Here is a 24649-nt window from a genome sequence, read left to right on the forward strand (position 1 = left end):
TAAAATTTGGCCTCAGACATTTAACCCTTCCTAGCTGTGTGATTCTGGGCAAGTCACTTAATCCCAATTGCCTCAGCAAAAAAAAATTATAATCAATTAAGTAGTCAAGTATCCAAAATTGTTTTATCCCCCCAGCCCTGGAAGAGTTAGAGATAATGCCAGAGAGGCTGGTAAAAAGACAAAGGCAGAGATGAAGTGTCAACAAGTAGGTTCTTCCCTCATGCCTCACCTGTGGACAATTTACCTCGGCCTTAATTTCCTTTTCTGTAAAAATGAAGGTTCTGAACTAGGTTTCTGAGGCCCCTCGCTTCTCTTGGTCCATGATGCTATAAGCAAGCTCTGGAATTATTTCATACTAGCATGCCAGTCAAGAACAGCTGGTTAGGGATCTTAGGCTCAGGAGCCCTATTCCGTCACTTTCCCAATTAGGAGAGAAGCCTGCCTCAAACCCCCAGTGTGACTGAAGGCAAAAGAGCAAAGGATAAAAAAGAATAACCGGGGACTTTTAAGAGGACCAACTAGAGAATGTGATCCTAAGTCCTTGCTAAGAGCACAGATACATAATCTCCCCAGGGAAAAATCAGGAGGTCGGGAATGTATGGTTAAAAAATGATAAAAACCACCTTCAAAAGGAAAGTGTGAGACTGGCTGTTTATAAGATCGTGCAAACTCCTGCCATCTACAGAGGACTGGAAAGCTTCTTCACTGGTCCGAAAGATGAGACAAGGCAGGACCACTGAGAAGCCAAGGTTCCAGTGACTGAAAACAGAAATCTAAACAGCTGAAAAGCTTTTCGCATTCCTGAGCTTGGGGAGTGTTACCTCCCTTGTCTAAAGACCTTGCTAAGCTCTCTGGGGTTTTTTAAGAGGGGTGGAAAAAGGAATGTGAGCATGCTTTCACACCTACAGAGACACAGGGGTCATGTTGGCACTGTACATTAGCACTGTGTATTACTTTTTGTTCTAAAAGGGTCTCAGTCCCTGGAATGCATCAGACACTGTAGGGGCCAGCAGAAGAAGGGGTTCTCTTGTTTAAGACTGGAAGGATATAACCCTGTGAGAGCTTAGAGCTCCTTCATTGAGGAGTTAATAGAAAGACAAGAAAATGTACTTAAGCAAAGGAATATAATGTCTACATTTGTGGATCAGGTAATATCCACTAAACCATGATCTGGTGATTTAGCTCTGGACAGAGTGTGTGTTTTAGAATGGTCAGAAGAAAAAAGATTGAGACCAAATCCCATCACCTATTGTTGTTGTTGTTTTTACCAATAATCTCTCTTTCAAGGAATATTATTAAAATTAGTTTTTAAAGACTCCTGGAGAATTAGTTATCAACCAAACATATCCTTTTTCTTGCAATGATTTTTCAATGACATAGCTTTAAAGCCCCTCTCGCCCTAGTTTTTTTCCTCATAACATTCTCTACTTAACCAGGTTCTTCCAAAAACACATTTTGCTGTGTGTTTTGACTAGGGGAGGGGAGCAAATATTTCTTGAGCACCTATTTTGTGCTGTACACTTTATAAATATTTCCTTTGATGCCCACAACAACCCTGTGAGGAAGGGGCTAGTTTTATCCCCATTTAACAGATAAGGAAACTGAGATAGGCCAAAAAAGGGGCCTATCACTACATAGTAAGTAACATAGGTCTTCTCTATTATACCCACCAGTTGCCTCTAAATTACATATAGGCAGATTGAGTGCAGCCTTAGAAGGTAATAGGTTCATTTCTCACTAGACAGATTCATACTTTTCAGGAGGGGCTTCTTACTTATTTGGTTGGAATGAATGGCTGCTGAGATTTCTCTGTATTCCAAGAATCCAGGCTTCTGAAATAAACCTGTATATAGGCGCAACCACTCTTAATTCTGTTCTAATTTAAGGTAGAATTTATTTTGCTTAACTATACAGATTTGTTTTGAAGGTTTTGTTTTTTCTTTTCTTTTCTATTTGAGGAGAGGTGGGGAAGAGAGAAAATAAATACTCATTAATTGAAAAATAAACTAACATGAAAAAAATTCTGTCATATCCTACCCAGATGCCTCTATATCTCGTAAATCATGGTGAATCTGGACCAGTCAGATGCAACAGGTGCAAGGCCTATATGTGCCCATTTATGCAGTTTATCGAAGGAGGAAGGAAGTACCAATGCGGATTTTGCAACTGTGTGAATGATGGTAAGTGGAGACTTCATATTCACAATTGAAGTGAAATATTTCAGAATGGATAAACTTTCTAAATAGCAACATAAAACCCCCAACAAGTGTCACATTTTTAGTTCTTTTGACAGTGTCTCGGGCATTGAACAAAGAAAATTTGGGTTTCATCAAAATATGGGCATAGTCCAAAGAGAAGAACACCCACCAAAGAACATCAGAATCCCCTTTGTTTGTCAGAAGCTTCACACATGTGTCAGCTGCTCCTGGCTTGGGGACATCATGGGTCTTTTGCCTCTAGGAAGACCCCTTCATGACCTCTATCTCCCTGAAACCTTCAATATTGGAAGAGGAAGGAGACAGGGCATTACTTGCACATGCAGCCCTTTCTCTCTAGGCACAGGCAGAGATCTTCTAGAGAGTGAGGCAGTCCTGAGAGTCTCCTTTGTTGTTGTTTAGTCATTTTCCATCATGACTCTCTTTGGGGTTTTTTTTGGCAAAGATACTGGAGTGGTTTGCCATTTCCTTCTCTGATTCATTTTACAGATGAGGAAACTGAAGCAAATTAGGGTTAAATGATTCACTCAGGGTCACACAGGTAGGAACTGTCTGAGGCCAAATTTGAACTTGGGAAAATGAATCTCCCTGTCTCCATGCCCAGCATTCTATGCATTATGGCACCACCCGGTTGTCCTATGTTCTCTAATTCCAGACCCATACTTCTCTCCATTACAGCTTTATTTTTAAGTTTACTCTATCTACTCTGCCCCTATCCAGTAGTACCCAAAGTACCTAGATCATTCTGGTCCCCAGCTCTATTCTTCTATTTACCTTAGCCCTCATCTCATCAAACTAGAGGTGGTCCTTCTTCTTGCTCCTCTTTGTATCTCTGATTCCATCCTTGTCTGCCTACTCTGGCACCTTGTCTCTTCAGTCCTCCCCTCTCCCTGCTAAATATTCAATCTCTCTTTATCTACTTGATAAGATCTTTCCTACTCTTTAAAAAAAAATTCTTCATGTAATCCCACCGACCCAAATTCTGGTATGTTATATCTCTACTCCCCTTCATACCCAGACACCAAGAACTGTTTATGCCAGTTGTCTCTGCTTTCTAACCTCCCACTTAAATTCTCTTGCGGTCTGACTTCCAACCTTATCACTTAAATGAAACGTCTTTCTTCAAAGTAACCTTGGATAACCAAGTGGTGAGCAATGATTTCACAATTGTACTGTCCAGTGGTCTTTTCTCAGTTCATATCCTTCTTGCCCCTCTGCAACATTTCACATTGTTTTCCACTAATCCCTTCTAGAAGCTCTCTCTTCCATGGCTTTTTGTGACACTGATCTCCCCCCCCCCCATTCTCTCCATACCTTCCTAGCCACTCCTTAGTCTCCTTTGCTAGATCATCCCAGAATCCCACACCTGACATGGGAATGTGCTCAAGGCTTCTCTTTTAGCCCCTCTCTTCTTTCTTGACATGCTCAGACAGTAATCTTATTAACTCCCATGGGTTCAATCAAAATGTCTAGGTAGATAACTCCTATATCTAGGCACCCTAACTCTAAACTATCTCATGAACACCAATCTTGCAAAATTGCTTATTAGCAACTCCCGACAAGATATCCCACAGGCATCTCAAAATCCCACAGGCATCATGTCCAAAACAGAACCCATGTTCTTTTCCCCGTAAACCTTGACCTCTTCCTCACTTCCCAATTTCTGTTGACTGTAGCCTTCTTGTCTCACAGATTCACACTTGTGGTATAGTGGAAGCATGCTGGGTTTCAAACCAGAGCACTTGGGTTCAAATCCTACTTTATGCACTGCTATTCTTGTGACCATGGACAAGTCACTTAATGTTACTTGCACTCAGATTTTTCACCTAAAATGAAGTATTTAGACTAGATGGCCTGCCTGTAAGGGTACTTACATCTCTAAATTTTTTATCTCCTGATCCTTGGAATCCTCTTTCTCTAAATCTTAACCTAGTTGACCTGGATCATTTCTCTATAAATACCTGAGCCAAAAGTCAAAAGAATTTAAATACAGAATGTTGAAAATTATCTTTGCATGTATTTTGAAAAATAAAAAACTATTATTATTATAAAAATAAACCCAGAAAAAAAAGAAAAAAACCCAATTGGGCAGAGTAAGGAGGGCAAACAATTAATTATCAACAAGCACACTGGATATAGGATTATAAAGGGCAACAGAGGGCCAAGAGAAGGACATATGGGCATGGGGAATAGTTGACAAGTCAAGCCAACAAACACTTATTAAGTACCCACTTTGTGTTGGGTGCTATGGTAAGTGCTGCAGACACAAAAAAAAGGCAAAAGAAGTGGTCACAGCAAAGAGCCACAGCAGCAAAACCTCAATTCATCATTCTAGTTACTGCTTACTGGGGGCCCAGACAGCGAATCAAGCTTTTAATAATCAGATCATCAAGAACAGAAAAGGCTTTTAAGTTAAGTATTTTTAAAATATATCTTGAGATAAAAGGGCTTTCTTCAGTAGTTCAGATCTGAGGGTCCTGGTCTTAAAAGAAAAACCACTCCCTTGGCTTCTTTCAAATGAAAATTCTCTTCCTGATAGTGCTCTAGCTGCAACAGCAGGCCAGTGGTGAACAAGGGTTGCAGTAGCCAGTCCTATTTACCTTCATGTGGCCAGAGTTCTCTTCCACAAGAAATATCACACCGTATTTGTGCAAGTGTTCAGCCCATGACTCAGAATACAGCATATTTGTGCTCTTGGATGCTATCCAAGGATTTGCCAGAACTAATCCTCCTTCTCCTTGACAACCTTTGAATCACACTAGATTTGGATTTCCCCAGCCAGGCTCATCCAGGGGGAGTCTTTTTCCTAATACAGTAATCTTCTCCCCCATAAAATGCAAACATGTACCATGAGCCAAATGCATCAGAGAGAGAGCTACACAGAGTCAGATCCTGTTGGCTTATGAGGAGGCCCTTCGGGCAAGCATGCTGGCCATATTCACAGCTTAGACATTAAACTAAGTAACACTAGTAATCGGTTCAGCTGGGCCAAAGCCTAGGGTCCCATGCAATAAACATTATGGAAGTTTCTTGGGGGAAGTAGCAATAAATCCAGATGGAATTCTCAAGGGTAGAATGAGATAAGGTCAAATGCACAAGGTAAAAACTCCTTCCCATAATGCACTCGGAGCTTGAGCTTTTGCAGGTGCATTCTCAGGCAGCTTTCAAGGGCTCTATCATTCCTTTCTCTCTTAATGGTCATTAAAGATTTACTCACTTCTCTGTGTTTATGAAAACATACAAGTGATTCTTCTGTTTTTCTTCCCTTAGTTCCACCATTCTATTTCCAACATCTGGACCACGTTGGCAGAAGGCTAGACCACTATGAGAGGCCAGAACTCTCTCTGGGATCTTATGAATTCGTTGCTACTTTGGATTACTGCAGAGTAAGTGCTCCCAACATCGCAGAATAAATATTAATTGTGATTGTGAGAAGCTGTAGGACTGCACCAAGGAGCAATTGGAGAGCTGGTCTCAGAAGCAGAAAATCTGAGTTCAGGCCCTGCCTCTGCTACAGACTGATGTCTCACTGCTGGAGGGAAGTCTTAAGACTTGTGGAGAAATGCATTGGGGGGAGGAGTTTCCTCATCCAGGAGTTCCCAGATTCAGTGAAATCCCAGATCCAGTTCTTTTTCTGGTGATGATGGTGTCCAGATTGTGACCCAACATGAACTAAAGCAATGCCTCTTGAACTTTTTCCACTTATACTCCCTTTTGTCCAAGAAATTTTTGTGTGACCATAGGTATATAGGTTTATAAAGTACGCATACAAATCAAACATTTGCTGATAGTCATGAGACTCCATATGGAGGTCACAAACTACAGTTTAAAAACTGAGAACTAAAGAAGCAAAATCGGTTTGTAGGGTGATATGAGGAAAGATCTCAAAACCAGGAGTCTAGCTCACAGTAACCTTAACCTTTCTTCACCTCTTCTCAAGAGAGGAGATTAAACCCCATCCATACCAAAAGATTTTCCTTCCAGTGATTGATTAAGATAATTTTTCCCCAATCCAGGAAAAGTCTCTATATCATGGAGTTGGGCTTTCGAATCAGGTCAATGAACATTATTGAAGGGCCTCCTGTATGTGAGGCTCACTGCTCTCTCTTCATGAGGATACAGAGGTCATCAATGCTACAAGTAGTTTTGGGGCTGCTGGTTGCTGCAAACCAATTAGGAACATTCCTAGAGAAGGGATGGAAAGGATAAGATAGCTATTGCTAATGCACAATGGCTGGAGCTTTGTCCTTGGGCACAGAAATTGTAGAAAGTGCAGAAATTTAAATGATTTCTTTTAAATGAACCATGCGCTTTTTATACTTGTTACAAGTACATGTTGACTGCTCATGTCCTCTTTTCAGCCATGTCAGAATGATTGATCCCTGCTCATTGTGCTGTGGAAAAGGGGTTAAAACTTAGGTTTCAAGAATTTGAAATCAGATCTCAAATCTGACACTTAGTAAATGTGCAATCTTGGTCCAGTCACTTAACTTCTTTAGGCTCAGTTTTCTCATCTGCAAAATGAGGGGATTGGATATTTGACCTCTTATATTCTCTCAGGCTCTTTAAACCCATGATCCATCTTTCACTATTCAGCTAACAATAAATATTTGTTAAGATGGGAAACAAAGTTATCCAATGGGGCAGCTTTGTCAATAACACCCATTTTTTTGGGTACTCTAATAACCAGTTGCCTACACTTCCTCTTGCCTCCCATTCCTCCAAATTGGTCTAATTTCCTTTTTAAATTATTTGCAGATGTGTATTAGAAAGTTGAGTTGAGGGTGCATGTGTGGCAGTTTGCCCCAGGCGTGCCAAAAATGCTGCCAAAGTGGGAAAGGTGGAAAGAAAGAGGTTATTGGGGAGAAACAATTAACAAATTCATGAACTGTGCCTCAGATGAGATTTTTTTCCAAAGATAACATGACTAACCCAAATGAGGTCTTTGTTTCCAATTATCTGCCTGGCATTTCCTTTTGGTCTGGCCACCTCCCACCCATACTCATCTCCCCAACCTGCCCCCTTGGTTTCCTATTTCTACAGAACTTTTAAAGGATTAAGTGATTCTAGCTCCATCTGTTTTACCATTGAAGGTGTCAAGATATAGCTGACCCTCTATAGGTGAGTCAGTTTATCAAATCAATTGGCAGCCAATAGAAAGCCCCAATGTCATTTTTAGCAGCTTTCGTGAGATTTGCTATGTGGATAGAAGTTAGAGAAAAAATGTCTTACGGAAAAATTTTAGAAACATGCTGATTATTTTTAATTGCTCCAATTGTTTAATATTAAGTTTACCTCAGTATCTCTGTTTTTCAAGTATCCATGATTCCTGGAGAATGAAAGCAAGAAAAGAGAAAGAAAGGGCTAGCACTTGGGCTATCAAGGGCTTTTTTGACTTTATGCAAATTCAAGGGAGAAAGTCACCTTCATTTGTGTTGTCTCAAGTCACCTTCCAAAGGCACTTGGGCTGTCCCAGGTCACCTTCCAAAATCATTTGGGCTATCCCAAGTTATGCTCTTAAGTCACTTTGACTAAGGGAAATATGAATTGGCATAAAGAGAGACTTGAGGCAGAGAAACCAGTTAGAAAGCTGTTGCAATAATAAAGACAGAAAGCGATGGGTCCTGGGATGAGTGAAAAGGAAACAATTACAAGATAAAAATAATTTGCCAATGAATTATATATAGGATAATAAATCGGTGAGTGCAAGTGAGGAACCTAAGATGAACCTTAGTTATAAACCTGAGTATTTGAGAAGATGGTGTTTTCCCACCTACACAGTAATAGGAAAGTTGGGAAGAAGGGAAGGTTTGGGAAGAAAGGCAGAGTTCAGTTTTGGATGATGCTTTGAGTGTGAGATGTCTCCCTTTGCACTTAGTTTGAGATGTCCAAAAGGCAGATTAGGGTACAGCATTAGAATTTAGGAGAAAGGTTGGGGCTAGATCTATAGATCAGTGAAACATCTGCATAGAGATGATAATTAAACCCAAAGGGGTGTATAAGATCACCAAAGTAGATAGTATAGAGAGAAAAGAAACAAGAGCCCAGGATTTGAGTAGAAGAGACAATGTCAGGAAACTGTAAGAAATAAAACTGAACATTTAGGGTGAAGCTAGATGATGGAAGACTTTGGAATCCAGCCAGAAGAAAAAAGAAAATTTTATCTTTAAGGAAAGGAAATTTTTGAATGAGGAAGTGATATGATAGAATCCATATGAGGATGGATTTAAAGAAGATTTATATAGGAGCAAAGAGTAAGCAGGATAATCTAGAATGGGGAGGGCCAGCGGTCAAGAAAATCATAACAGAAATAACTCCAGAAATCTGAGTGTGGGTCACAAGTCAAGAGAATATCAGATTTGGCAAGGGCTTCAGAGGCTGTCTACTCCAGTCTGTGTAGACAAGAAAATTCTGTAGAGCCAGAGAAATGATCCCGAAGTATTTACCTGAAGACTTCTACTAGCAGGGGCCTTGCTCCCTCAGAAATAGTCTATTCCATGTTGGGAGAGCATTGATCATTGGGACCTAAACTTGGCCCCCTGTAACTTCCACCCAAAGATCCTCTGGCATCAAGAGAAATAAACCTAATTTCTCTTCCTCATAAAATCCCTCTAAATATATATATATATATATATATATATATATATATATATATATACACTCACCCCCACCACACACACACACACACACACACACACACACACACACACACATTTTAAGTTTTCACTTCCTCTCTCCTTCTTTTCTTCAAGCTAAAGATTTACAGTTCTGTCTGCCGGTTCTTTCCAGCTGCCAACAAACAGCAAATCTTTCCCAACACTTAAAAAAAGACTTCACTGGACCCCACTACTGTTCCCATCTACTCTCCTCTATCTGTCTCTTTTCTCTGATCTTTTTGCCTTCATTTCTCCTTGCATTCATTTCTCATCCCTTTGTCATTTGACTGATAACATCATCACTGAACTGAAATTGCCCTCTTTAACTGACCAATGGGATGCTCTTGTCTCAGGTTTCTTTCTTCTCAACAGGTTTGCTGCATTTAATGCTGTTGATCATTCTCTCCTCAGGTACTTTCTCCTGTCTGGACTTCTGTGACACTTAGCTCTCCTAGTGTCTCACACAAAATCTGTCTGACGGAGGTTCAGCATCCTTTGCTCATTCATCATCCATATTATGCCCCCTACTTCTGTGTGTTCCCAAAGTTCTATTCTGCATGGCCCTTTCTTTTTCTGCACTCTCTCTCTTTCTGTGACTTCATCAGCTCTCAATCACTCTATACAGATGACTTCCAAATTTATACATCTGGTCCCAGAGCTTGAGTTACAAATTACTAGCCAACCCATAGATATTTCAAATGGATGTTTTAGGGGTATCAAAATGCAACATAACTAAAATATATTATCTTGGGGCAGCTACATGGTCTAATGGATAGAGCACTGGAGTGCAGAGAACCTGAGATCAAATCTGGTCTCAGACACTTATTAGCTGTGTGACTCTGGGCAGCTCATTTAACCCTGTTTGCCTCAGAGGAAGAGAGAGACAGAGACAGAGACAGACAGAGATAGATGGAGAATAATAAATTTCTCTCTTTCAGAGAGAAAGGTAGGTAAATAAACACAAATAAATAAATGAGATATATTATCTTCCCTTCTCCAACCTTCCCCTCCTACCAAATGTCCTTCTTTATATCCAAAGCATGGAAATTTTCCCTTTTGCCCAGATTTGTCACATCATTATTATTATTGGCTCTTCACTCTCACCTCAAATCCAAGCCATTACTAAATCATTCCCTGTATACCCCCACAAAGTCTGCATCCATACTCTTCACTCACAGAGACACCATTTTAGTTTTGAACCACATCACTTCTTGCCTTCTCATTCTCTCCCTGCCTCAAATCTCTCCCACCCCTGATCTGTCCTCTCCACCCAGTCACCAAAGTGATTATCCTCTCCTGCAGGATACTAATCACTCCCCTCATCAGTCAACTGCAATGGCTCCCTATCCCCTGTAAGATACTGTATGTACTCCATTTGTCTTTTAAAGCCCCTCACAGGCTCCAACCTACCTATAAACTCTCATTATATTACCTAAACTCCTTCTTACACCATATGGTCCATCCAAAGTGGCTTTCCCTCTATTGTTCACTCAAGGATGCCATCTTATGTCTCTGTGCATTCCCACTGACTGGTCCCCTTACTCCCTCTCAGTATCATAAACTCCCTGACTTCCTTTACAATGCATAATAATCCCCACCTTTAACATGAAACCTTTCCTGGTCTCCCCAACTTTTTGTGCCCTTCTTCCTTACATCACATTTATATGCATGTTATATTTATTCTGCATGTATTTATATGTGTATATATTGTCACTTCCAGTAGAATGTAATCTCCTTGAGGGCAGGCACTTTTATCCTTAAACTGTTTAGGCCCATAGTAGACAGTCAATAAATGCTTGTTGATTGATTGTGTTTTTGAGGGCAGAGGCTATCTTCACTCTGGGACATAGTGAATTTGAACTGAATGTAAAGGATACAGGTGGAAATGTCTACTTAGACATTTGGTGATATGGTTTTGGGACTATGGGAATAAGTGAACCTCACCACCCATTGCTCATCCAAATTAAAACAGGCCTACATCATGAAACAAATTCTGTGGAAGTCAGGAAAAATGTGACTGACTTTTTAATTGACATCATAATTGTAATTGATAACTCCCACTGGTCTGCAATTCATCTGTTTCTTTAGCCCACCATTGATGTGATGATGCTGTGTGGGGAAGGAAAGCCAGATTCACAATGTTTATATTAATAAGAGCTTGGGGTTGCCTTTTTAAATGAAAGCCAGATTTCCAATGTTTATACTAACAAGAGATTGTTTTGGGTTGCCTTTTTAAATGATCCTGTTTCTTATTGGGAGCTATGATTCCTAACATAATAGCAAGAACAACTATGCTTCCACAGTGCCCTCTTCCCAACCACAATGGGAGGTAGGCCAGTATTATTCTCCCCCATTTTACTGATGAGGAAACTGAGATTCATGAAATGAACCACGATCACCCAGCTAATAGAGCCCAGAACATATATCTTCCAACTCCATTTTCCCACCCATTATACTCCACTGCTTCTTCTGGTAATATATTACAACTAAACTTTATCACAAATTAGCTTTTTAAAAGTCAGTTAATCCAGCTTGTACTAGCATAAGGATCCCCTTTACAATGTCCCTTAGATTGAAATTAATTGAAAAAATTATTGAAGGATGTTTATTATTCATAATTATAATAAAGTGCAGAATTTGCTTTAGAATGTCCAGGTTCGTCTACTGGTAGAATATTAAAAGTGAATTTGGTGCTTTCTTTTCTGGCCTGAGTCCATAAAGTTGCTCTGAGATTTTTTTTCTTTCCTAAATATTTTTGTAAGAGCAAAAAAAGTGAAGCCTATTTTACTTCATGTCTTCTCAAACAGCATTAAGGACTCACAGCTAGAGTTGAGTGGTGGCAGCTGGCCCATGTTATGAGGTTTCTGCTAAAACAGACGGGAGGAAACGCAGCAGCATTTCATTTTTACCACAGACACATCCAAAATTATTCAAAGCCCTTACTGATATGCTACAGGCTAGAGGGAATAAAGAATAAATTTAATTTTTAAGTATGAGAATATCATATCCTAAAAAGTAGTAGCAGTAATAGCAATAATAATAATAATAGTTAATATGCCACTTTAACATTTGTAAAGAGCTTTACAAATATGATGTCATTTGAGCTTTGTAATACCCCTTCATAACAATAGAGGCTGTTATTATCCCCATCTTACAGATGGGAAAACTGAGGCTAATAAACATTAAAGTGACTTATTTACTCAATCACATAGCTAGTAAATACTTGGTAAAATTTAAACTCAAGTTTTCCTGACTCTGACTAGCATATCTATCTACTAGTAGAAAGGTTTGTAAAGCAAGATGGGGTGAAGACAAGCAAAATGCAACATGACTTAGATATTTATTATTCCATTTAACTCAATGAAACAACCATTAGTAGAGTATGACAGATCCAAAACAAGTTCTTGCCCTCAATGAGCTTATAAATGATACATATGTTGATTAGTAAAAAACACAAATTTTACAAAGTAAATTTAAAATAATGGTGGGAGCATGGAGAGAGTGGGGCAGGGAGATGGAAAGGTCAGGAAAGGCTTCGAACAAGAGATCTCATCTGAGCTAACCCTTGAAGGGAGATAGGTTTCCAAGAGATAAAAATGAGATTCATTCCAGAAAGTGGAAAATAGGGAATGACAAATATGGAAGTTTGGATGGAAAGTTGAACATATAAGTGGAAGTTAAGAAGAGGTAAGCATGAAAACCTACTATAATTTCACAAAATAAGATAACTAGATATTCTGGTAGACTCTTGAAAGTATAATAAGGCATACTAGAATGTCTCTATTTCCTTCTTATCAACCACCTGTGCTAGCTCGGAAGTTTTTAAATAGGAGGAAACTCCTGGCTGCTCCTAGCTGATGATAAGGAGAGCAACTTCTGCCTAACCTCTGGTACAGAATAATTCTCCAGAATTCTGAACCAATCTCTCCTCTGTGTCGGTCAGTACCTGAATCACATCCATCATTTGACAGAAAAAATCATTTTGGGGCTCTAGGAATATGAAATCATTGGGAGGTAGGAAGGAAGGCTCAACCGTCTTAATCTTCAGAGACTTAAGATATCTAGAGCTGGAAGAGATGACAGAGGTTATTTAGTCTAAACCTCTTATTTTTGCAGCTGAAGAAATAGTCCAAATTGGTTAAATCGCTTGTCACATGGGTAGTTACATCTGAGGATAGATTTGCATCCCAGATTATCTGACTGCAGATCAAAGACATGCATATTAAAAGAAGTATGAATCAGCGTCTCATAGCTATCAGATTAGCAAAAATAATTTAAAGCAGTGAAACTCAGGCTTGTAGATAAACAGGCACCTTGATTCATTGCTGGTGACTTAAAAATTTATGGTATCTTTTTGCAGAACAATATGATAAGAGTAAAGAAAGTTCTCAAAGTGGTCATGCTCTTTGACTCAGTAATTCCATTGCTGGTCATATACCTGAGAGTGTAGAGTGGGCAAGGCCATCCCCTATTACCCAGACTTTTGTCCTGCCACTGGACTTTGATGACTCTAGAAGAGAGAAATGATGACTTTGTGCAACTCTGCCTCACTTAAATACAATTTACCTAGGAGTCAAGACATCATCTTATGATGTCATTGATCTTCTTCAAAAATGAAAATAAACAATATCAGAAACAAACAAAACACTATTCAAAGATTTTTTAAGACAATTATTTATAATTGCAAAATATCAGGAAACAATCTGTCTAAAAATGGCCTATTAATGGATTAGAATACTATGATGCAATCTGATTGGGCAAGGGTAAAGAATATTAAAAAATCCAGAAAGGTCTGTTTAAATTTTTAAAAAAGCAAAACCAGAAGAATATATACATTAATTATAAGCATGCAAGAGGAAAAAATGGAAGATTGTGAATAATCAAAGAATCCCAACCTATAACTAATAATAGCTAGTTTTTCTGTAATGCTTTAAAATTGCAAAGTATTTTATGAGTGGTGAGAAGTCATCTTGAATGAATACATTTTATGCATTAAAATTAATTAACTTAAATGTTAGTGATCATTAAGTAAATTTAATTAGTGGTACTGATGTACAGCCTCAAGTTTATGATAAATCATTTTTTAAAACTGGGATTGATGTTTTGAATTCCAAGGACTCCCCAGTGAGCCAGCCTCAAGCTCACCCTGGATTCAGGAAACCATAATGTCTTAGTAATTTTTTTTTTTGGCAGAAATAGCTATATGATGAGGACAATTATGTGCTGTAGTCCTTTTGTCTGAATTATTAGATGAAACCCCTGACAACCATCTAGAGTCTTATGATTGCTGAGATTGTTCCATGGACAGATTTGTACCTGTATTGATGTATTCGATGTGCTTGTTTCCTACAGAACAACAAGCCTCCCAGTCCACCAGCCTACATCTTTATGATTGATGTTTCCTATAGTAATGTGAAGAATGGCCTAGTCAGGCTCATCTGCGAAGAATTGAAGACTATCCTGGAAAACCTTCCAAAGTAAGGTGCCATAGTATATTTTATACTTCTAGCAATGTTGATTAGAAATTAAATCCCCATAGTGAGAACTCCCTCCATTAATGCAGATTATAATGCCTCCATGACTTTAGTAGAACAAAATGACTATCTCATGCACATACAGCTAGGAATCACCTGAGGCACTATTCAAACCCAGGTTTTCCTGTCTTCAAGTCCAGAACTCTATCCATTATGCTATATGGTCTTTATATACATGAAAAAATTTTTTTCAGTTATAATTTTAAAAAACCTTCAGCTTAATATTTTGGAAAGGGGAATTAATGGGATGGGAAAATAGACTGAATTTGGAGCCAAAGAACCTGGGTTCAAAAATGGGCTTTACCACTTATTCCCCACATGATCTTGAACAAATCACCTAAACACTGTAGATGTAAGCCTGGTCATTTATTTGGGGAAAAAAATAGCCAACCAGACTAGGTGATCCTTAAAGTTCCTTCAGGTTTCAAATCTACAATTTTATGTTATTAAGCTGGAACCCCATCCAATAGGCCCTTCCTTTTTCCCTCCCCAAACCTGTAATATATTCAGTGTTAAGGAAAGGCAAAGCTGATGGTGATTTCTATTCATTTATCCATTGCATTCATTCATCAGGCAGTTCGTTATTAGGCAATTAAAGTCTATGGGATATTGTGGTGGATGCTGAGGAATATCAAGAATTCAGCTAAGATATAGCTATTGCCATAAGACATAGTGCTTGCTCTGGGCTGGTAAAAGCAAGGGAAACCCTGTGGTAATTGATGAAATTCTCTATTAGTGAACATTTTGGAGAAAAGTCAATCAAAGGCTTTAAGAAAGGTTCTAAGGAGATTGCTCTTTTTTGGTGGCAGCCCAAGTTATTGGCTGAATTTCTGCTGTCCGTAGCATATATGTCCGCCATCAATCCTTACTGCATCTGCCTCCTGTAGGGGGACATGTTGGAGACTCTAGTTAAGCCAGATTGTGTAATAACAGAGAAGAGTATTTTATGGTAATGAAGACGATCCTGTTCATACAATGCTATTCACCAGTTCTGGGGGAATCAAGACTTTAAAGATTTACAAGGAAGCAATTTTGAAGGTTTGAAGCTTATCCACACCTCAGTTTCCTCATTTGTAAAATGAGGGAATCCATTGAACTAATGGACTATAATCATAGCTTCAGAGAATCCTAGATTGAGAGCTAGAAGGGATCTTGGAAGCCATCAAGCCTACTGTGGAAGGGGATCCCCAAATCAGCTCAGCTCCTGCACCTGTAGCACAGCCTTCAGTTCTCCATCTATGATTCTACAAATTGGATGGTGGTGTTATTAGAACCAATTAGGAGATGAAGCTACGATCCATGAGGAAGCATGTAGCCTAGTAAATGGAGCTCAGTGTGTGCCCCAGTTGCAGCCCCTCCACTCTTACCTTTACTTAGCTTCTCCTGGCTTATGAGGAAGTGGTTTGCTGTGCTGTAGGCTAAGCAGCCAGCCCTGGGATGATCAGGAAATCTAGTGCTTGAGGTCCACCTCCCAGAATGATGACCTCCGTGATTTGGAGCTTCCCTTTCCTAGGTCTGAAATGGAAATGATACCTCTGCTATAGGCGTTGCTGAGTTTGTGGTATGGTACTATTTAGAATGGGGAAAGACTTGGAGACGGTCTGGTCTGGGTTCTGATAATTCTATAAGCACTTTTTTGAACCATGCCATATTACTAAAGCTTTTTCTTATTTTTAGTCTGTTAGGACTAAAAAGTAGAGCCTCGAGTGTCAGGGTAGATGAATGGCTCAAGAGACAGCCAAAGGGCCAGACCCACATACCAACCTTCCCTCCCCACCTCCCTTTGCCATGTCCCCTGGAGATACACCAGAAAAGAAGAAAGTCGGAATTATAAAGCATGTTCTTTAGATGTGTTTTAATAATTCAGCCTGTTGAAGATTAAATCATTTTAGGACAAAGTTTCTTTGTTTATCAAGGTTCTTCAAGTATGTTCTCATGGAGAGAAGCCTGATGTTTTGTAATATTCTGAAGACATTTAGATTAGAAACTTCAAAATACATTAATTCTAGCTTTTAAATGTACCCAGACAACTCCAGACTACTTCCTCTTTCACATCATTGAAAGATAACTGAGTCCAGTGGGAAATCATGCTCCACATTCTTCAATAGGGTCATTTCTTTATTTCTTTTCTTCTTCCTTTTATCTCCCCATAGTCAGCTATTGCAAATACCACCCTTTGTCTGCTCGCTTCCTGAGGAGACAGGGTATACAGGAGCTGCTCAAGGTCTTTACTGTCTTCTCAGAGTCCTGAGGAGGAAAGGGCCACAAGAGCTCTGCCTATAGGTACCAACATGGCAGTGGGTCATACCTCCTGCCTCCTCCTAAAGAGACACCCTTCCCTGCAGCTGTAGGAAGTTTACTATCCTGAAGTTTCACATTCTCCCATCAGTCTGTATTATACAACACAATCTGGCGCCCTCTCACCCTTTTCCCTTGCACCCCCCCTTAGGGGCATAGATGTCTCACTGGGGGACAAGTTACCCTATTTCTTGGTTGATCTCATGACCCCTCTGGGTCAATGCCTCTGATTCACTGCTTCACACCCCACACACCTGATGAAGTGTACTTAATTATGGAATTATGCTTAGTATTCTAATTTTCAATCAATAATAGAACATCTATAAGTATGTAAAGAAAGGATCAAAGAACTGTAGAATAGGGAAGGATGGATCTACTTCACTGTACAGGTGAGGAAACTGAGGTACAGAGAAGGGAAGGGATGTCCCAAAAAGGTGTCTGTGACAAACCTACTTCCTCAGATTCATATTTTCAAATACAACAGCCACACCCAGACTGTCCTTATTTATATGTTTCTCTCTCTCTCCCCTATTTGATATAAATTAAAGACCTAGACCAGGATTATTCCAGGCTACTATTATAATTCATGCTTGAGATTTAGACACTGAGAAACACTCATGAACAATAAAAAAATTGAGTAAAGAGAAATTAACCTAACAAATATTTAAGGATATGCTCACTCACTGATCCAGGTAGATCTTCTTGCCTTCTCCCTTCATATTTGTTCTGGCAACAGCACCTGGTCAGAAAGATAAATCAACTTGCATAGAAAAAGATAAGAGACCTCTTTTCAAGGAATACCAATTCCAAATAAAAAAGACTGAGCTGTTTTTTCTCCAGTTGCCAGGAAACCACATCAATACTTCAAACCCTAAATTCTTGGTCCAGTCAAATCCAAAAGGCAGCCCCTTCTTCCCTTTGGAAACTTTCCAATATTTATAAACTATACCGCTCCTATCACTCCTATCATCATGACCATCAAGATTCAATATTCACAGGGCAAAAATTTAAGTTTACAACCAAGAATAATTAACCCTGTAAAGTTGAATTTAATTCTCTGGGGGCAGAGAAGGAGGAAAGGGAGTAGACTTTTAATGGAACAAAGGACTGTCAGGTTCATTGAAACATTTTTTAAATGCATAGGAGAGAACAGAAGAAAGCCCAGCTAAGCAAGGCAATTTTGATAATATATATAGTAATATAGAATAATTTAAAGTAATATATAGAATTTAATAGATATCATGTTATACATATGGATATGTACGGGATGATGTGTAATATATACACATATATAAATAACATGATATCTATTAAATTCACAGTTTTAATATATAAATATGCATACATACAAATATAAAAATGTCTAGAAGGGCTTTGAAATATGTGTATGTGTGTGTGTGTGTGTGTGTGTGTGTGTGTATACATATTCCGGTGTAAAAACACCTTACTCTCCACCACATATTCTGATCCAGTGATCCTGGGCCCATGGCTAGTCTACAAACAACACATTCCCATCTCAGCTCTGGCCATTTTCACTGACTGAACCCCATTCCCAGAATACTCTTCTACCTTTGTTTGGACTACTAACCTCTCTGGCTTCCTTTAAGAATCAATTAAAATCCCACCTCCTTTCTCAAACCCACTTAGTTCTATCTCCCTTCTTTTCTTAAATATTGTCAATTTATTCTGTATATCACTTGCTTTATATAAATTTGTTTGCATATTGCATAAATGTGTGCATATTTATATTAAATATAAATACATTTGTAATACTTTAATGCTAATGGTATGAAGTAGAGATTCGCATTTTCATAAAAAAAATTCTTTTTTTTTTTTTTTTGCTGAGGCAATTGGGGTTAAGTGACTTTCCCAGGATCACACAGAAGAAAAAAAAATTCTCTTTGTGTTTTGCTGTAATGGGAAAGTGCTCTTTTGATGTTTAAGGTCAAAATTTTTTAAAAAAGGAATTTAGGGGATCATGATCAGATTTTTCCAAAGAATCTTTTTCTTGTTGACTCTAATGCTGTAGTTCATTGGCTTACCTTTTTCTACAAGGAAGCAGTCAGCCTCACCTTTAACTTCAGTGTATATAATATTCCTCCAGAACAAGTGTATTAGGGAGGGGGATAACATAGGACTTTGTGCAGTCAGAGTCAAAGGTGGAAAGTCATTACCATTGAAAAGAGAACAGAAACACTTTCAAAATCAAGTAACATTTAATTTTGGCTTTAAAGAATGATCAGGAAAAAAAAGAGAAAGAAAGAATGAGTAGGAAATGAATCAGAGAGTGGGACCAGGTAGACATGGGAAACTGCATTCAAGAGTTACAAAGTCAAATGTAACATTTAAAGGGAAAAGTCATTGGGGAGAGGAGTAAAAAGGAGACATACTCTGTTTTGTAAGCAGCTCCTGTATACAATCCCAGACCACTTCTTCCCATTCCCTGACTAAATTTGCAGAATAACCATTGATTCTTTCTTTGTTTTGTTTCCAGGGAAGAGCAAGAAGAGACCTCTGCCATTCGGGTAGGATTTGTCACCTATAACAAAGTCCTCCACTTTTTTAATGTCAAGAGCAACTTGGCCCAGCCCCAGATGATGGTGGTGACGGATGTGGCAGAGGTCTTTGTTCCTCTCTTGGATGGCTTCCTGGTCAACTATCAAGAATCTAAAGCCGTCATTCACAAGTAAAGAATTTTTCATGCTTTTCAATGTAGATCCAATTGTTTAAGTACTGCTGTGTCTCTGGTTGAGTCAGTGCCACTTAGCATAAAGGGCCCAAGATTTAGCATCAGCAAATCTAGGTTGAGAGCTGGCTTGGCCATTTAGTAACCACAAATCTGAGCTAGTTTCTCAGTTTCCCTATCTGTAAAAGGAAAAGGAAGGAATGGAATTAAATGAGCTAGAAGGGATCTCTGAGGTCATTTAGTCCTACCACAGGAATGCTGATAAATGTTTTAACAAATGTCTTGCTGAAATAAAATAATGTCTACTTGACTCACTTTTCAATTTAATCTATATTAATAAACCATTGCTTTCTTAAGTCTAGACATCCAACCAAACAATAAATTAAACCCTGATTTATAGTGCTTGCCAATTTCTGAGGTATAAATGTTCGCATTGAAAAATTAATAATCATCTAAGGTGCCTGTCCTAACTGGTACTGGCACACCCCTGACCTCAACCCCTCCCTGAATAATATTCTCTTTTACAATCTTAAATCATAAGATCATAGATTTAAAACTGGAAGAAAACTGAGAAGCTACTGAGTTTAATTCCCCTCCAGCCTTTCCTATTGCAAATGAGGAAACTAAGGCACAAAAAAGGTTAAATGACTTTCCCAGTGTCTCATGACTAGTGAGTATCAGGGAATAAAAGAAGCAAAAGAACTCACCTTCTCCTGACTCCAAATCTCATGCCATATCCACTGTGCCATGATGCCTCTCAATGAGTCAGAGGACCTGAGCTCAGTCAGAGTTCAGCTATAAATTGGTGAGACTTTGAGCAGATTGTCTCTGTCTCGGTTTCCTCATCTGTAAAATCAGAGAGCTGAACTAGATGAAGACCCTTATCATCTCTCAGTGTTATGACTGATAAAAAGGTCATTGATCTGTAATGGAGTAAATAAGGAGGACTGACGTTCACTGGTGGGTTTTTTCTACCCAAAGCCTTGATCTCTCTATAAGATCATGGTCCAGGAATGCAGACATTCCCTGGGGGACCAGGACACATCAAACATGCCATGGTGAGTGGCAAAATGAGGCCATTGTTGGGGGCTGAAAAGCTAAGAATTTCTTTTGGTAATGACCCTTACTCTTTCTTGTAGCTTGTTGGACCAGATTCCAGAGATTTTTGCTGATTCTAATGAGAATGAGACCGTCTTTGCTCCTGTCGTCCAAGCCGGCATGGAAGCCCTAAAGGTGAGCACACTTCTCAGTCTGTGATCACAAAGTCTTTGCTGGAAATGCTTTTTTAAGGTCATTTGCTATGCTCTCTATAGGACTCTAGATCCTCAGTCATGGGGAGAAATCACTTAAATTTTTTTTTAAATCCCCAATTTTCTTAGTCTTTACATTCCAGTCTGGACATCAGCTTGTAAATGTTTCTTTCATGAGCTTTATAAAATCTTATTTATGAATTATTTCAACAGGGGAAGCTAGATAGAGCACTGACTCTGAAGGCAGGGGGATCTGAGTTCAAATTTGACCTCAGACATTTAACATGGACTAGTTATATGAATCTTGGCAAGTCATTTAACCCCAATTGCCTCACCAAAAAAAAAGAAAGAAAGAAAAATGAATGAAATTGTTTCAGCATCATCTCCTATACTTAACAAGTGGGGCCAAATGTCTTGATTATTTTACTTTTATATACTTAGACCTGTCTTGAGCCCTTGAACCCCTGACCTATAAAAATGGAAATTCTCTGCCTGGAAAAAGAGGCAACTTAGCATGGTGAAGAAACTCTTAGTTTTGGAGTCAATAGAGTCAAATTCTAATCACTCAACAGACAAGCATTTATTATTTACTCTGTGCCAGATACCAAGGATACAGCAGTGAATGAGGCGCTCTCTCTACTATCATTTCCCTCTCTATAAATTGATGTCATAGCACTAGACCTCAGTAGATCACAAAATCTGAACATTGGAAGTGTCCTGTTGACCCTCTTGTCCAACTCTTATTGGAATGCTCTTTATCCCATCCCCAGCTAGTGGTCTTCCTGTCTTTGCTTGAGGATCTCTAAGAAAGGGGAACCCAAGACCTCTCAGGGAAGCCCATTATACTTTTGAATGGAGATTTCCTGATTCCCAAACTAAAATCACCTCTTTGCAACTTCACTCTTTGCTCTTACTTCTGCTCCACATGGAGTCCCCAGATGTGACACAAGAAGAGCCCTAATTCTGATCACAGAATGGAATAATTCCAAGATAACTTCAGATAGATGCCTTGCAAAATGCTTCCTTCAAGCCTTTATGGGTCTGATTTTATTGCTAGGGGTACCCCCTCTACCAATATGGGCTGCAATCCCTCAATACTCACATAGACAATTTTCAAGAGTTGCTGTAGCTGAGCAGTCCAATCTGTATGACCAACTTGATGATGTCTTTCTCTTTCTCCATGCCTGAATGACAGACCCCCAGAGTCCCTTCCTGGGATTGTTCTCAAAGGGTTTCCTGTCTGGGAGAATCTGCCAGAACTTCTGATTCTCTCCCATACCGTTCAAGAACATAGGGTCACTTCCACAGCATAAGGAGGAATTGGAAGAGGGCTTTTTGGTCATAGAATTGTGAGAAAAGTATAATCCCCCCCCCCAAATAAACTGAAACTGCCTCAAAGACACTTATAAGAATTTGAACGGAAAGCAGCTAAATATGGGAACACTGCCTATTGGTTTCAAATGTTTGAAAAAATGAGCAAAGGCATGCCCTTTAAAATGGCAGATCTGGGACTGGTAAAGGAACCATTAATAAGCCCAGGGCTGAAGGCCAAGGAACCCCAATGGAAGAGTATAAAAGTGAAGTTTTTCTCCTGGAGGAGCCAATGGCAGTTATTTGGAAACTTTCCTCCCCCATGGTAATAATATCTTTGCTTGCTCTTTGATCGCTGCCAAAGAAAATCTCTCTGTAATCATCAGAAGTAATAAACTTCCCAGGCCCAGCAGATGGAGTGGAAACAAACAGAATCCACATCCAAATGGACTTGTCAGAAAGATAAAGAGGGACTATTTGGAAGCCTCTTGAGCTTGTTTTCTCTGAAAAGTCTCTGAAATTCCTTGACACCATGTTTCCTGCTGTAAATGCTTCCCTGTTCACAGAATCCAGTACTTTTAATAGACATCTTATTTTTTTACATCTCATTCAATCCTTTTAAAACTAGAACCTTCCATGAACAAGGAGATAATATTGCACTTAATATTTACAAAAACAAATCTTCCAAGTTATCCATTGACGTCTTCCATGACAATAGATGAAGCTAGATGGGATAGAACTTAACAAAAGTTTAGCAATAAATTACCTTTGTACTAATGCTTAAAACATGCATAATTTTTTCAGGCTAAAGGGACTTCTCTTTAAATTATCTACAATACATACTTAACTTTCAGTTTTGGGGGGAGAGAGATGGCAAGAAACAGACAAGTAATTTTGTTGATATAGAGAATTCCCATTTGAGAAAATTGCTTCTATCAATACATAATAAAGACCTAATTATGAAATGAATGGAATCTCAAATTCATTTGCATGGAAAACCAGAGAAGAAATTTGGAGTTTCTAACCTTAAATCAGTTATTTGTCTGAGAATCTGGCTCAAGATAGAGGGTTAAAAAAGAAAGACTAAATCTTAACATAGAGGTATTCTGCCTGGATTTTATTAATAGGGCATGGCACGGTTTTGACTAAAGAATTCTAGTCTGCTCTTATTATGGAGAGCATATAGCCACCCAGAAGCTGGTATGAAGGACCAAGGCCCAGCCAAGACAATAGAAGTAAAACATTCATTGAAGAACCAAGATGCCCAAGAGAGAATGAGACGATGGAAGCAATAGAGATATAACCTTTATTTGGGAAGCAGCAGAGACATGATGCTCAGTTGCTGGCCTAGCAGAGAGCAGGTATGGATGGAGCAATATAAGAATATCAACAGTGGCTATCAGTCACTCTGCCTCTGAAGCTGACTGCTCAAGTCACTGTGGACACTTATGTAACTGCTTGGGTTTCACTTTCCATATCTGGAAAACAAAAGTATTAAACTAGATGGCTTCTGAGCTCCCTTTCAGCCTTCTATCTGTAATCCTAAAATGCTATCTACTTGACATTTCTTGGTTCCCTTCTCAGAAAAACTTGATCTGTGGTGTCATCTCCAATTCATTATGAGGAAAATGAACTTCTGCTCAGATGAGTCTACTTATCTTAGTTAAACTAGTATAAAATTGACTTTAAAATCATGGCCTTCTCTCCAACCTTGTGTTCCAAGTCAGTTCTATGTTATTCCTGATTGTTTCCTCCCTTGTTTCAGTCTCTAAGACGACCTTTCTCTTTACATAGAGCCAACCCTCTAATTGATACTCCTTTCTCTCCCTTCTGACAGATACCTCTACCACAATCCTCTTCTGTATTTAATTTCTTTTTTTCTGTTTTCTACAAAACACAAATTCCATCCTTAACTCTCATTTGGGCCTTCTATCACCTCAAGCTATTATCCCCCCCTTTTCACATCCATCTCCTAAAAAGTTGTCTGCATTCATTATTTCTACTTCCCTTTCTATTACTCACTTCTCAGCCATTTGTAGTTTGACTTCTACACTCATTATTCAACTACAACATCTCTCTGCAAAGCTACCAATGATATCTCAGTTACAAAACTCAATGACCTTTTCTAAGAACTTATCATTATTGTTCGCTGTAGCATTTGACATTGTTGATCATCATCCACTCCTAGACATCTGCTCCTACCTAGATTTTCATGACACTAAACTCATTCTCTCCCTCTCCCTCTCCTTCTTTTCCCTCTCTCTTTTTCTCTCCCTCTCCCTTTCTCATTCTAATGAATTTAGGTATCATCTCTATCCAGATAAATATATCCAACCCCAGTGTCTCCCCTAAACTTTCTCTATGTCTTCAACTGCCTTCTGGACATCTCCAACAATAATTTTCTCAAATTCATCACATTTGAAACAAAACTCATTGTCTTTCCCCTAAATTGCCCCTTCTTCATAACTTCCCTATTTCTAGTGAGGGCACTAGTGAGGGCACCTGGACTCTTCCTTCTCTGCAAAATTAACATTCCTTCAGACATGATTAGGTAGTTCCAATTGTCCCTTCTTGCCTCTAAAAGAAAAACAAACTCCTTTGTTGCTTTTAGTACCCTTTGCAGCCTTTCTCCAGCCTTTCCCAAAAATACTACATCCCATGTTCTAGTCAGAAATGGTTGTCCTTACACAACATTCCA

General features: G+C 39.0%; 1 protein-coding gene across 2 annotated transcripts in view; it reads left to right on the forward strand.

The window, feature by feature from the left end:
* The window catches only part of SEC24D (SEC24 homolog D, COPII coat complex component), a 110735-nt gene that overhangs the window by 63040 nt on the left and 23046 nt on the right, over positions 1 to 24649 (forward strand). For both annotated transcript variants that reach the window (XM_031942222.1, XM_031942223.1), the window contains exons 9-13: positions 2042 to 2180; positions 5487 to 5602; positions 14225 to 14349; positions 19199 to 19390; positions 20530 to 20623. In XM_031942222.1, the coding sequence (XP_031798082.1) occupies positions 2042 to 2180; positions 5487 to 5602; positions 14225 to 14349; positions 19199 to 19390; positions 20530 to 20623 (666 nt within the window). The remainder of the gene's footprint in view (positions 1 to 2041; positions 2181 to 5486; positions 5603 to 14224; positions 14350 to 19198; positions 19391 to 20529; positions 20624 to 24649) is intronic.

This window comes from Sarcophilus harrisii, chromosome 6 (genome assembly GCF_902635505.1).
Source record: "Sarcophilus harrisii chromosome 6, mSarHar1.11, whole genome shotgun sequence".
In the NCBI taxonomy this organism is placed as follows: domain Eukaryota; kingdom Metazoa; phylum Chordata; class Mammalia; order Dasyuromorphia; family Dasyuridae; genus Sarcophilus; species Sarcophilus harrisii.